The sequence below is a fragment of the Python bivittatus genome, unplaced genomic scaffold, assembly GCF_059951505.1.
Source record: "Python bivittatus isolate LINGU-HERP-01145 unplaced genomic scaffold, Pbiv_v1 ctg000080_np1212, whole genome shotgun sequence".
NCBI classification, from domain to species: Eukaryota; Metazoa; Chordata; class Lepidosauria; order Squamata; family Pythonidae; genus Python; species Python bivittatus.
The window spans coordinates 34,272,681-34,287,959 of NW_028277035.1; the positions used below are offsets into that span (position 1 = coordinate 34,272,681).

The window sequence follows — 15,279 nt, forward strand, 5'->3', positions numbered from 1 at the left end:
CCGTCTACCAGGAGATTTTGGAGCACTTCATGCTTCCTTCCACACACGAGCTTTATGGGGATGCTGACATCATTTTCCAGCAGGACCTGGCACCTGCCCACACTGCCAAAAGTACCAAAACCTGGTTCAGTGACCATGGGATTACTATGCTTGATTGGCCAGCAAATTCGCCTGACCTGAACCCCATACAGAATCTATGGGGCATTGCTAAGAGAAAGATGAGGGACGTGAGACCGAACAATGCAGCGGAGCTGAAGGCCGCTATTGAAGCATCCTGGTCTTCCATAACACCTCAGCAGTGCCACAGGCTGATAGCATCCATGCCATGCCGCATTGCGGCAGTCATTGCTGCAAAAGGGGCCCAAACCAAGTACTGAGTACATATGCATGCTTATACTTTGCAGAGGTCCGATATTGTTCTATTTCCAATCCTTGTGTTATTGATGTCATGTAATATTCTAATTTTCTGAGATTGTGAATTTGGGGTTTTCATAAGCGGTACGTCATAATCATCACAATTATACCAAAGTAAGGCTTGACATATCTTGCTTTGCATGTAATGCGTCTATCTCATATATTGGTTTCACCTTTTGAGTTGCCTTACTGACATAAATGAACATTTGCACGATATTCTAATTTTTCGAGTTTCACCTGTATAAATGCAAGCAGATAGAAGAGAGCACTGCAAGTATATGCACACTTAACTAGTGTGCATATGCACTACTTAATAGTAGTATTCAAGAGAAATATCAATATTCAAGAGCAGGGTTCAAGAGAAATATAAATGTTTTCTTTTGTGCCAAGATTTTATGTTTCAGTATCAAATGTACTAACTATATTTTAAATGTGTACTGATTTTTGCTTGATACTTGAGAACAAGCTTATTAATTTGAAAGGAATGTTTATATAGCTAAATATACAACAGATGAAAGGGAGGCTGAGAGAGAAAGAGAGAGAGAGACTTTGCTGGTTAAAAATAATAGGAGCATTTCAACACACCCTCTGCAGAGAATGTTGAAAGTGTTGTTTTAGGACCTTGCTTGCCTCCAGTGAGAGTGAATGTGGGTTTGGGATGCATATGTGTGGTGGTAGAGCAGCTGGATTATTGGAAGTTGGGATTGCTTTGTGTTGTGCAGATGCAACTGAAAAAGGCCAGATTAGTTAACTGGTTGGATTGATTGACCTTGGATGTTGGATGGGGACCTGGGAGAGGGATGGCAAGGGCCAGGGGAGTGGGGTTGTGGCAGAGGGTACAGAGCAGGCAATAACACCATGGTGGTGATGGGCAGAAGGAGATATGGTGGGAGACAGGGGTGGGGTGGCCTCAGTGTTTTATACCAATTCTGTATTCCAGACCCCTGAGCTCTGCCATGATGCCTGGTCATTGAACCTTCAGGCTTCAGTCACCCTGAGAAGTCTCTGGTTGCTGCTACTGAATGCCAGGTTAATCTGCCTTCTTCATCCAAGATCTTATTCTGGATGAGAAAGTTACCTGGCATATATAACTAAGACCTGACTAGGCACAAAATGGTGGTCCCCCTCTTAGAAATGTATTCACCTGGGTTTTGAGAGTTGCACCAGCCATCACCCTAGGGCAAGAGTGGTAGAGTGGCTATAGTAATCTGGTGGCTTTCTCCACAGTTAACTGGATGGGAGACCCCACTAGTGAAATTGGGCTCTAGGGTTTAGATACTCATAATGTGAGTGGTGGCCTAAAAGTCAAGTTAAATCAATCAATCAAATACATTTCCTTGGACCTTTGGATTAACCTACTAGGCAAAAATGAAACACTTAACTTGCTACTGGAGAAGAACAAGGTACACTGGATTTTTTTTTTCATGGGAGACAGGAGAGTATTTAAACAAGCCCTCTATGGGCCTGTCTCTGGTAATCAAGAATTGTTTGCAGGCAGCCAGATGAGATACAGACTCCCATCTTCCATGACACTGGGAATCTGCCCATTCCCCTTTGTATTGTCAAAAGACATTGCTGTGTGAATCAAGACAGAGTAATTTGCTCTGTCAATTTCCCTCCATATTTCTTTTTGTTCATGCAATAGTAGCAAATTTAAAAAGAAAGAATAGATACATGAGGGAAAGTGGAGTGGGAATTAGATGATTATTTTTTGGAAGGGTATTTACAAGGTGCATTTGAAGTAACAAAAGTTGTTCATTCATCTGGATGATCACAGGCTGTATGTAATCAGCATTTCTAGTAATTATTTCTCAAACAGGTTAAGAGACTGAAAGGCAGCAAGGAAATTTAACATTTATGAAAATAGTAACAGTAGGACAAGCATATTTTTTAAAAGTTGAGATCAACAACAGAAAAGCACATTCTTAAAAGAAAAAAATGCTTTTACTAAGTTTAAAATGGCCACAAACCCCTTTAGGCAAAGAAATAAGTATTTCAAACTACTTTTTCCTCTTTAACTATTTCCCTGCATCAGAGAGAGAGAGAGAGAGAGAGAGAGAGAGAGAGAGAGAGAGAGAGAGAGAGAGAGAGAGAGAGAGAGAGAAAGAAAGAAAGAAAGAAAGAAAGAAAGAAAGAAAGAAAGAAAGAAAGAAAGAAAGAAAGAAAGAAAGAAAGAAAACGAACGAACAGCATCTGGTACCAATTTCTGACACACCTCTACTGAAAGCCCTGTTCTTGTGAAATGAGACAGAAAGGAAAATAAATGCCTTAACTTTGTTGACTCGTGACCAAGAGTAATGTCAATGTTACTTACTGGAGGACCTGAAAAACAAAACATAATACATTGATCATTAATTACATAGAACAGACAAGCTAAAATATTATAATACAAAGTATTAATTATGAAGAAGAGTCTTTGTATAACAACTATTAAATACATACAAGTAGTTCTGGCAAGGAAAGATTGCTTAAAGCACATGGTAATGTCATGTCATACTATTATATTATGGAGTTTTAACAAACCTGGAATTAGAAAAGAAGCACCCCTCCTTGTGAAAAGAAAAAATAAACCCAGCAAAATTGCAGTGCAAGATTATTTAGCTGGAATAATACCAAAGTCAAAATACTATTTTGACGCCACCCAGAATCACTTTATGTGAGATGGACGGCTATATAAATATGATAAATAAATAATAAATATTTGCCCATTGCTAAGAATTAAGGCTTGCATTAAAAGTAGGAGCAGTTGTTGAATTTGGCCAAAGTTTGGATAATGAGGCAGAATGAGATGGTTCAGAACAGATTTTCATTACCTGGATGGAGAGGATAGATTTTATTCTAGCTTCACTCATCATCTGGCCCTAATGTGGATATCTTTTCTAACCATCTCTTCATCCCTCCCTTCCATTCCTAGTTTATGTAAAATCTTGTAGTTGAGAGTATAGGACTGAGCTATCAGTGTTACTAGCCTTGATAGCTGTATATTAGTTCTTTTTAAAAAATATTTTTTATTGAAAAATTTAACGATACTAAAAGGTAACACAAACTGAAATCAGAAAAAAAAAGAAAATAGAAAGAAAAGAAATACAAAATGCAAAAAGAAAAGAAAAGGAAAAAAAAAGAAAAGAGATAGAAAAAAGAATATTTAAAAAAGTGTTCCCGATCTTCCTTGCAACAAGTACAGGAAAATTTAACACTTTCCCACCCGATAAGATTACATGCATGATTCACTTCTTCGCATAACCCCCCACCCCATCCATTCACAAATTAAAAAATCTGTATATTACTTCTGAACCATAGGCAATATACCGTAAACACCAGCTATTAGGGAACAGTTGTGGAAGAGGGCTATCATTATTCTGATCATGCTTGTGAGTTTCATGGATGTACCTGGTTGGCCACTGCATGACACAGAACACTGGACCAGATGGGCCCTTTTCTTGACTGAACAGAGATCTATCTATCTATCTATCTATCTATCTATCTATCTATCTATCTATCTATCTATCTATCTATCTATCTATCTATCTATCTATGTTATATAGCTACCCTTCTCATATATATGACTCTGGGTGGCTTACAAATAATGTAAAACAGTCAAACAATACAACAATTTAAAATAATGCAAGACAATACAATACAAGAGCATATAAAAATCATCATAAAAGTTCATAAAATTCACAGCCAAGGTCTAGCAACAGCATTCATTACAGCCATTGTGTTGGCTCCACCACATTCCTGGGTCCCCCATGCCTGTTGCCAAAACCGTGTTCTCAGGGTCTTTTGAAAACCCAGTGTGGTCAGGGCTAATCTAATCTCTGGGAAGATTATGTTCTTATGTTCTTACCTCAGGTGTGACCTGGATTCGATAAGGCTGTTTCTAGAACAGGACTATGAACCAAATCAGGTGGCCTTTCTACAGCCCTAACTGGAAATACTTGGCATCTACAGGTATCCTTTGGAACTACTTTGAAACAAAGGATTCTCTCTCTAAGCAATTAAACTCCCATTCTGTATTCCATAGAAACAATATACAGTTTAATGTAGCCTCTATGCTTTTTCCTGTACCATGAGAAAGGTAAAGCTGAACTGGAATCCATTCTTGTTCAAACACTGTAGCAATGAGGCTTGTAACAGATGGCCAGTGATGCTGCCAGGGTGAAGGGCCCTTAAATAAGATGCTTTATGTTTACAGATCACAGAACTCCATCCTTCCCCCTCCCTCATTTCTTTCTTCTCAGTTCCTATGGTGGAATGTCTAGCAGGACCTTGGAACATGGGGAGAGAACAGGACCACTACAGAAGAGATACTTCAGCCCAGAGGAATGGGGAAGCATAAGAAAGAGACTCAGAATCACTCCGCTTAATCACACTAACTATAAGGTGATTTGGAGAGCTGCATTAGCAGGCTTTCAAGATTCTGTTACTTCAGCAATGAAGATTTTCCCAGGAATCCAAATGGTTCTTGTTTCCTGACTTTGCCAGCCTCCAATGCCTTGACAGCATCCATCCAGCGGAAGAGCAAGAGCGTGGGAGAAAAAGAGAGAGTGCTTGTGGGAGAGAGGCAGAGTTTCATCGGAATTTTTAAATATAAGAGACAAGTGTAGTTAGTGACCATCACTACATTTTGAGGCAGTGAATTGCACAGATTAATTATGCACAGTAATTTGAAATACTTCCTTTTAACTCTGAATTTCATGGAATGGTGCAGGAAGAAAAGAGAGAAGAGGATTCTTTTCTTTCTATCTTCTTTCTACATAATGGGCATAATTTTATTCCTCTCACCCCTTTTAAACTAAAAAGTCCCAAGTGCTGTGATCTTTCCTTCTAAGAAAGTTGTTCCACCCTTTAATAAAACTGCTTGTCATGGGGTCAACATGACCTGGACAGCACATGTATACCTGCACCATAGATTTAAAGATATTACAATACTATTTTATTTATTTTTTCTTTCTTAAGAATCTCCAGCATTGAATTTGTCCTTTTTTTTTCACAACTGTAATAAGTTAGTGGACATACTTATTAAGGTATTCACAATCACCTGAAGAATCACTGATAGCTCAGATCCCATCAGCACATACAGTATGTAAAATTAGAGTTTTTATGCTTCAAAGTCCGTAATTTAACACTTTGTTACATTTAATTTGATTGCATGCATTAGATTTATATCCTACCTTTCTTCCGGGACTTTAAGGTATTATACATATAGTACTCCTCCAATTTCCCCCCCAAGAACAACCTGTGATGGAAGCTGGGCTGAGAGAGAGTAACTGCCCAAAGTCACTCAAGGAGCTTCTGTGGTTAAGGATGGATTTGAATCTCAGCTTCTCCAGTCTTAATCTAACATTACACCATGGTTGTCTCTCCCTGAATGTCATTTACTATGTTAATACTACGATGGAGAGGTATTTTTTAAATCATTTACTGTTATTCTTTGCTTTAACTGCCCTAAATAATTAGGCATCATCATAAGTTCATTGACAATTTACTTCTTCCTCCCAAGCATATAGAAATAATTCAGAAAGGAACACTCCCAATCTGGACTGTTGGGGCGCCTCACTATACATGCCCCCATTAAACAAACTGACCATTTATTCTTATTCTCTGCTTTCTCTACTTTATTCAGTCACTGATGCATAAATGGGCCCATCAGGTCTGCGTTACTGCTTTCAATAATCCTGAATATGAACTGCTGCCAGGCCCTTTTCTATGGAGTTTAAAGACAATGATAGCAATTTTCATTACAGGGTTACAGTCTTGGAATGTGTCATCAGAAACAGATAATATAGAGTGCAATTGCTATCACTATTTGCTAAGTTCATGTAGGCAGTGGCACCCACAGGAAACTTCTTGCTTTCATCAGAATGATAAAAGCAGTGCTGTGCCATTGTGCTGAAAGGCAAACTTGCAAATGTCGTGACATACCTAGAAAAGGGGAAGGGCTTGTATTGTGACACTCTGATCCCGCTTGCCCTCCCTGCAGACCCCTTTGCGTACAGAATTGCAGCCAGAATCTTTCCCGAATGAGCATGCTGTATGTGAAAGATCAAACATGTGGACTACACAGAAACAAATGTATCAAGAGCAAGACTGCAAACTGAATAGAAGTCAGAAGTATGATATGACTGCAAAAAAAGCAAATATTGAGCTGCATCAACAGAATACCATTTCCAAATAGCAGGAAATAACAGCCCACTTTTTTCTGTGCTGCTTAGAGCCCATCTCGAGCATTGTGTTTTGTTCTAGTCACCACATTTTAAGTAGGATTTGGACTAATTTAAACAGGTTCAGAGAAGATCAATGAGGATAATCTGGTGAACAAAAATGAAATTCTACGAAAAGAGAATGAAGGAATTGAGAAAAGAGGACTAAGACTCTGATAGCACTTGTCAAATACCTGAAAGGCTGTAAAGCAGAGGCTGATGAAGACCTGTTTTCTGTCATTCCAGAGTACAGGGCAAGAAATTATGAATTTAAATTATAGGAAGAAAGATTCAAACTAGACATCAGAAGAAAACTTCTTAACAATAAGAGCCATTTGGCTGTAGAATCAATTACCTAGAATGGTGGTGAGTTTTTCTTTGTTAAATGTGTGCAGGGGCCATCTGCCAGATATGCTTTCACTTGGATTCTTATATTGAGCAAGAGGTTGTACTCAGTGGCCTTAATGACCTCTTCCAACCCTATGATGTCTAGACTGCTATGATTACAGGTTAGTCCTCCCCCCGATGCACAATCATGCTCATTCCTATGGCTCTATAGTCAGAGTTTCGAATGGTAGAGCTACGGACAAATTTCACAGAAACTTTTTTTTAATATACTTACACTGCCTCTTAGTCAAGCAAAATAAAATGAAATATTTCGTGTTCTAACATTTTTCCCTTTCATAAAGTTTCCAGAGGGTCAGTCATATTAATTTCTTACAGAAAAATATTCTTTAAATAGTGTTGTTCATAAAGCATCATAATTTGTGAACAGTCCACTTCATTATGATGGATTCTTAATCTCCCCAAATCTTCTATACTCTTGTGAAGACTATGCAAACAACCGAGGTGAGCATTTGGTCTGAACAGACTAACAAATCCATGTTTTACTCCTATTTAAAAAGGCACTTTACACTCTTTTTAAAAGTTTCTTCATGCTCCATTTCCTATATGATTAAAACCAGAAGGATTAAATACGGGAAAATGTGGGAAAAATTAAGGAAAAACTGAACTCCCTGGAAAACAATATAAAATGAAAAACATGCTATTTTGTTTCTGCAACTATCTTGAAACACTGAATCTATTTTAAAGCTGACTTTAATTTCTGAAAAACAACTAAGACTATATATTACCAATTTGAAGAATGGGAACAATGATAATAATAACAGATTATGAAATCCCATGATTTCATTATGGCCTCTGGCATGATCGTGTTCTGATGATGCAAAGCCACAACTCAGAATGGTGTGGAAGTCCTTGTGTGAGAAGCTAGCCCCAAAGCTTTTTTTTAAATTCATGATTACTTGTATACAGCTTAGTGGTGGCATACATTTGGTGGTGGTGGTAGGCTGAGGGAAGATGGTGTTCTTCCATAAGACCTTATTACTTTTTCATAGACTTAATATGAAGTGGAAGTTCAACTATAGCAATATTAATTTAAAGAGGAAATTAAACAACTGGAAGAACTAGATTTTCTTGCTGAAACTTAGCTGGATAGTACTATTTCAACTTCAAAGAAGCAGATATATTTGATCATGTTGTCGGTGTTCAGTTTGGAAAATGGAGAGCTTCTGTGTCAGATGTGTGGAACCTGTAACACCAAGGATGTTGTTCATCTCCAGTTCTCATTAGCTATTGCCAGAATACTCAGGGATGATGAGAATATTGAAACACTGTTTAGTGGCCTACTGTTTCCTGTTAGATGTGACTGGTGAAATGCAGTTTGTAAAGAGTCAAAATCAGAGCTTTTTCTCTTGATTCTTTATAACAATCAAAAAAGTCTATTTTTCATCTTACTTAAATTCCGGAGAATAATTTGGGTAAAGTTTGCTTCTTTTTTGAGATAAGTTTTTTTTTTAATAAGCATTCCCAATTTTAGTTAGTGAAAAGTGGGAATGGTTTTCACAAATTTGGAAGTATAAAATATTTTAGTCAGAAAAAGGCACAATTGAGAAAGCAAGAGAGAAGGGTAAAATATCTGAGGAGACAAAGTCTTGTCCATGGTCATATGCATTCTGAATCAACCTCCTGATCAATATCCACCAAGTCCTTTTTTGGTGTAAATATGTCAGAAACCAAATTCACTGTTCTGTAGACTTCTATGTAACTTTGGCTGTTACTTTACACTCTGGACTGCATTTCATGCTTTACATCATTGGGATTTTTGATTCATATATTTGCTCTGAACTACCCTCAATACCAAAGTGGAAAAGTGCTGTGTACCCATTCTGTTATGGGGAAAATTTTTATTTTTCTTTCTTAAAATTAAAGTTAACCCAGGGATATAACCAAAGGATCTACTGGTTTTGCTGCCATTACTGGAGTAGGAAGAGATCATTTAGGCCACTGAATCCAACCCCCTTTCAGAGCAGGAATACAAATTAAAGCACTCCAGAAGATAGTTGTCCAGGCTCTATTTGAACGGTTCCACCACTTTTCTGGACAATTTGTTGTACTGTTGAATTGCTTTTACTTTTAGTAAGTTTTTTTCCCTTTAACATTCAGTTGGAATCTGGCTTCCTGTAACTTAAATTAATTATTCTGTGTCCTTCACTCAAGAAGGATAGAGATCTTAACACCACAGCTCTGGAAACATGGCATTCCTACATGTAATCTGCAACCTTTTAGTACTGCCAACATTAAACCAACCTTTTCAGGAGTTAAGAATGAGAAACTTGGTCTTTAGGAGGCATCTCGCATTTTAAAAATGTAGATGAAAATAACTGCAGAAAAAATGCAATTATGCTTTTCTTTCTAGTAATACCAATATCATTAGCAGATTACTAAAAGAAGTTATTCTGTAGCACCACCTAATGGGATGGTGGTCCTTCCTTTCAATACATATTTGCACATATTATGAATATGTGAAAATGGCCAGAGGTGATGGTAGGGATTCTAAATTAACTAATGCAGACTTTAAAGTGAATTAAGAAATTATTGTGTCAGGAACAAGCATATATTTCTAGGCATGTATGTCCCTCTCATCTAACATATGCAAAGTTTTGAAACCTAGTAGACTAGTATAGCAGAGAAATGGGAAGCAGATAGCACATAAATTTGGAATGAGGCTCCTTGTATCTTGATACATCATACTTTAGCAGGATGGCCAAATGTGCCCTATGGTTATTTGGTATTATGTAACAGCATGTTAAATAGTAATTAAGTTGTTCCGTGCAATCTTATTTCTTATAAAATGTGGACTAAGGCAAAGGTAGGGAGTTCTGAAAGCATGAATTTGGACAGGACTAGGATTGATGGAGACAGAAGTCAAACTCAACTTAGATTCAGAGATAGCCCTTTGGAAACTAGATGGGTGGGAGGCTCATCTATCTAGAGATATGGAAAAGATTCTACCAAATATGTTTATTAGGAAGCTTCCAGCAGTATTTGTTCAATAAATGCTAAATTGATAAATAATAAATTTATTTAACTATGTCAAGAGAGTTTCCTTTAAATACCAATATGTTATCAGGAAGACAGACTTCAAGTAACTGTTTCTAACTCTCTATACAGATTATGACATTGGATACTCAACTTCCAGCTATTGTTCCATTCTTCAGTTTGGTTTCCAGAAAATATTTTTTCCTCTGTAGAATTTTTTTTGCAATCAATATTATTAACTTGGAACTCTCTATCTTGTCTTTTTGCAGCCAACCAGCACCATCTTGTCATATGCCCAAAGCATTTTATTTTATTTTGGATGTTTCTTTTGTTTACGTAAGTTGCTGTGTGTTATTTCTTTGAGCTGGACAGTTCTGTAATTTATCATTGTCAACACTGAATATTTGCAAGTTAATATTTAAATACTGAAAAGTGCCAAAAGGAACTTCAGGACTTTATGATGGAAGGTGCTTGATTCCTATCAGGTCTGTCCCCACAAAATGAAAAGGGTATTTACCTGGCACAAACATGCAGGAGCCAACACCATCAAGGACATCACTGAGCTAATGCAGCCTGAACAGTTCATGGTGCAACTTTATGATCAAGTCTTCCTAACAGGACCCAAGACCATAGAGGCAGCAAGAGAGATGGGTCAAAAGTTGGAAAATTTCATACCTCAGGAGATGGTGGAAACCTACCAATATGATTACCCCAAGATATTCTTGAGACAGGAGGGAACCCAGTCAGTCAAAGCTAACCTGGGGCTGAACCAGAGCCTATACCAGCAGCACTGTATCAAGCACCATTCAACCTGTCACCATGGCAAGCTTTCTTTCAAATATGGAGAAGCTAGATACCTCATGAAAGTCTGCCCCGAAGTAAAGACTCAGGTAAACCAGTTTGAAGCCAAAAGTAGTGGGCCAGAGAAACTGTTTGAGATCACTCTGAGTTTTCAGTTTCCAAAGCTGAAGTGCTTAAACAGAGTGAGCCTCAGACTGTGTCACAGGAATTATCAGACTGTGCCAACAGGAATTATCAAGAGAGCACTCTTGAGAAGACACAGATCCAAGCTAGGCAAAGTCCTGAGTTAGGACTATGACCATACAGCTTGAGCTCAGCAACACATGACAAATTACAAGGAGAAGAACAAAGAAAGTCAAGCCATCTACTTAAAAGAAAGAAGTGTGACTCAGCCAGTTCGTCAAGCTGATAGTCAAGGCTACAAAAAAAGAGATGGCTTTGGTAACTGGCTCTTTCTGGCAAATAAAGTTCTGATTTCCCACCTGTGATTCTCTCTAAATGCTGTTGTTGGATTAACTTGAACCCTGGACTGGAAATTGACAGTTTCTGGATCTTCCTGAACTTGAGCTTTGTCTCTCCAGACTCTTTTGCAAAAGTAAACTCTTGCATCTGTTTTCTATGCAGAAAGCTTTGTGCTTGTAGCATGCTTTGTGTTACTTTGGTGAAGATTTACAACTACAAGTAATGCTTTGAGTTTGTTGGCTGTGTGTCTAACTGGCAGAACAGAATAGAAATGTAAATTCAGTGTGGATGCTATTCCATCCATGAAGTCAATGAATGCAGTAACGGATTTTGCCATAGATCAAATGCAAACCAGTTTAGTTAAACTACCTTCTCAATGGAACGGCTGGAAAAGAGAGTGGAAGGCTGAACTATCATCTATTACTTATGAGTTACCTATACTATCTTACCTTCCTCTCATTATACAGTACCAGTATGTCAACCTATTCACTCAGTTGTTTTACTAAGGCATCTCTTATCTTTCCTTTAGTCAGGTGCAAATGGTTTTGGAACAATGGAACAATTAAAGATATTTGCATTATTCTGTTTTGTGCCAAATATATCTTAATTCAAGAATAAACTATTTGAAAAAGAGAAGAATAGTCTTAAAAAAAGAAAATTGTATATTAATTCTCTTTCAAGCATTGCAGTTAATTATGAAGGGGATTAACATGTTTATGGTTTTATTTGGAAAACCAGTTTTTGAGCTTTCGTAATTAAACAAAGATACTAGCATTTTCATTCTGTGTGTGTTTTTTCCGGCTGCATTTTTTAGTATTTATATTGTAATGTCCTTTGACTACAAGAAAATTAATGCTAGCAATAAATGTGTTTTTATAACTTGTTTTGGCACTTTATTTTTCACTGTTTCAATAAGTGGAGATTTTTATAGATTCTTCTTTACCTCTAAAAACATCCTTGTACTCCTATGTCAACTGTGAACAGTTGTTTTACACATATGCTACTAACTTACCATTATGCACATTTATCTTTTCTTTTATTTATTGAATTAAATTTATTCAATTGAGAAGCCACCAGATGACCCCAGGCAGCTTACATTAAAAATATAAGAATAATTTTTTTAAAAATGAGAAACAATTCATAAAAGGGACTCTAAATAACAACGCATCGTCCTACAGGGGCTTAAGTACCCCTCTCTTTCAAGGCCAGGAAGAACAGCCAAGTTTTCAATGACCTTCTGAACGTTATCAGGGAGGGAGCTGAATGGTTCTCTGTGGGGATGCTGTTCCAAAGGGCAGAGAGTGCAACAGAGAAGGCACGCTTCCTAGATCTTGATAGGTAATGCAGTTTTATCCAAGGGACCTGAAGCACACTCGCTCTTCTGATCTTGCTGGATGGGCAGAACCAATGATTTTTAAAAATTGTTTAACAACACATTTAAAAATAAGTCATATTTGGCAATGGCCCTATACCCACTCATTTGAGATTTCCAATGAAGTAGGATTTATTAAGGAGGGAGGGAGGGAAGGAAATTATAAAATTGCATTTTTTAACTTATCAAGAATGAAAAAAGGAAACATAAATCTGTATTATTTATTTCAAAACATGAAAAATCTGTATTATTTATTTCAAAACATGAAAAATTTCACTGAGAAATGGCAACTTTTTGCAAAAGATTAAATATATGACTATAGTAGCTCAGGCTGCAGCTTCATGGTTATTCCATATGAAGATTGTAAAAAAAAAAAAATTAAATAAATTTGATTGAGTTTCAGGAAAAAAGTAAAATACAAAAAGATCAAAAGAGAAAAAAAGAAAAAAATACAAAAGAGAGAAAAATACAAAAAAAGAAAAGTAATTTCCGACTTTCTTTGGTACAGGCATACATATAAAATAAATTCACCTCTTACTCCAGTATCTAAAAATTCACATAATAAAAACTATCCTTTATGAAGATTGTAAAATGTTGGGTTGATCATGCAACATCACATAAACAGTTTTTATTTTTTTTCCTCCCTTTTGAATGCCATTTGCCATGAGGCTCTTTGAGAAAAGATGTCTAAAATATTAATGCTTGAACTAATCTATTTATATGCATCCAGCATAATGAACATGTATATCCTCATTAATTTAATTAATTAAATCAACCTTAGAAAACTATTAAAGGAAATCACAGTTTAACCATGATTAGAAAATATTATGCTTCCAAAATATATAAGTAAGAAGTGGAGGAGGAAGAGGAGGAGAGAGGGAGGGAAGGAGGGAAGGAGGGAAGGAGGGAAGGAGGGAAGGAAGCAACCATGAAGTTTTGAATCCTGCTTCTAGCTACTGAACCATATTAATTCTTCAGAAGAGTGGCTGAATGACAAAACCAGGACTGGAAACTGTCATTAATTTTCCATTCAATTTTCTTTTTAAAAATTATGACTTACAATCCCATCCTGTTCTATGTCCTGCAGATATAAAAGGGACCAAGAGTGAAAGAATGAGAATTCTTTCCACAGAATTTGTAGCCTTGGAATACAGTTCTGAAAAGACTCAACTTTGCATTTGCTGGAATGAAGTAGCTGAATAAAAAGTCTACAGGAAACTAGGAAAAAGAATGAATGGTAGTACTGAGAAAAACAGATGTGTACTGATTTGCTATCATACAATTATTTGACTAGACATCCTTTAAATTCTACTTAAAATAAGTTACAAGAAAATAAACAATTCACTATTTTTTTACATGAAGATGAAAGAAAAATAGTCTGACCTTCTTGAGAAAAATCTGGGATGAAATGGGCATGTTCCATACTGAAGAAGGCGAACAGAAATTGAATCTCAAACATCTGTTTTTAGGCTAGACAGAGAACAAAATCCTATGAAGTTGATCCTCCCCACTTAAGCCTGCTTAACTAATTACTTTTTGTCAAAGTCCATATTATGCACCTTTAAAACTGTACTACTTGGTTTTTATTCATTTTCAAAAAATACAGCTATATTTGGTGTTTGTAATAAAACATGTGTTCTGCATGAGGCTTCAACATGTGGCTATGGCTTGGATTTAGATGATATGAAGTGCCGCCTTCACCAGTATCAAACGCCAATATTTTAGGATTAGTTTCAGAGGCTTTTCAGAGGCTTACATTTAGGCTTGTAGAGACAAGGACCTTCTCAATGGTGGCACATGTTACAGAATTCAAATGCAACTGAAGGTCATGTACCACCAGAAATATTTAAGCAGGTTCAAAAGATCCACCTGTTTTAAATCGTTTTCTCATAAAAGATTGATTGTTTTGCTGTTTGATTTTGTGCTACATAACCAGTGTTATTGTAGGCTTAATGTTGGTTCTGTTCTTGATACTCCAAATCACTGCTATTTTATCACTATGATGTTGGATATCATTAGATGCTCATCTGATGGATTTGATCACAAAGGCGTTCTTAACATTATTCATCTAGCTATCATCTATCTATCGCTCCCAGACTCCAGAAATAAATTATGTTTATATTAGATGGTAACTTTCTGATTCAGATATCTATAGTATGATTGGAAAATGATGAAGAACTATTTCAATGGGCACATACAGTACAAGCACGTACAACATAATATGAACTGATATTAAATGACAAAGAAAGTTAAATAAAGTGTGGAGGAACAATGAATAAAGGGTGGTGCAGGGCAATCCAAATTAAGCAACAACCAGTTCCTACACATGTAAGAGTGGAACAAGCCAAGAAGATGGAGGCAGGGCCAGTAAGACCAAAGCACCCCAAAATGGATTCCCATATGTGAACTTTGTGAGAGTCACATCTGCTCCTGCTTCCCTTTCTGGTGGTGGCAACACCCAGTGCCTTCAGCAGAACTATGCTGTTGCCCTTTTGACCTTCTAAGTGCATTGCCTGCCATGTCCCACCTAGGGCCAAGTGAAGACAAAAAAAAAAAAAAAAAAGTTAAAGTAATTTCCAATGTCCCCAGCGTAATAGGCCTTAGAATCTGGAGCAGTCTGGGAAAAGTTGTGCTTCTATGGCTTTG

At 36.9% G+C, this 15,279-nt stretch overlaps 1 protein-coding gene across 1 annotated transcript in view; it reads right to left on the minus strand.

The window, feature by feature from the left end:
* The window catches only part of COL23A1 (collagen type XXIII alpha 1 chain), a 328,339-nt gene that overhangs the window by 106,658 nt on the left and 206,402 nt on the right, over positions 1-15,279 (minus strand). The window contains exon 4 of the mRNA XM_088133808.1: positions 2,630-2,736. Within this exon, the coding sequence (XP_087989934.1) occupies positions 2,630-2,736 (107 nt within the window). The remainder of the gene's footprint in view (positions 1-2,629; positions 2,737-15,279) is intronic.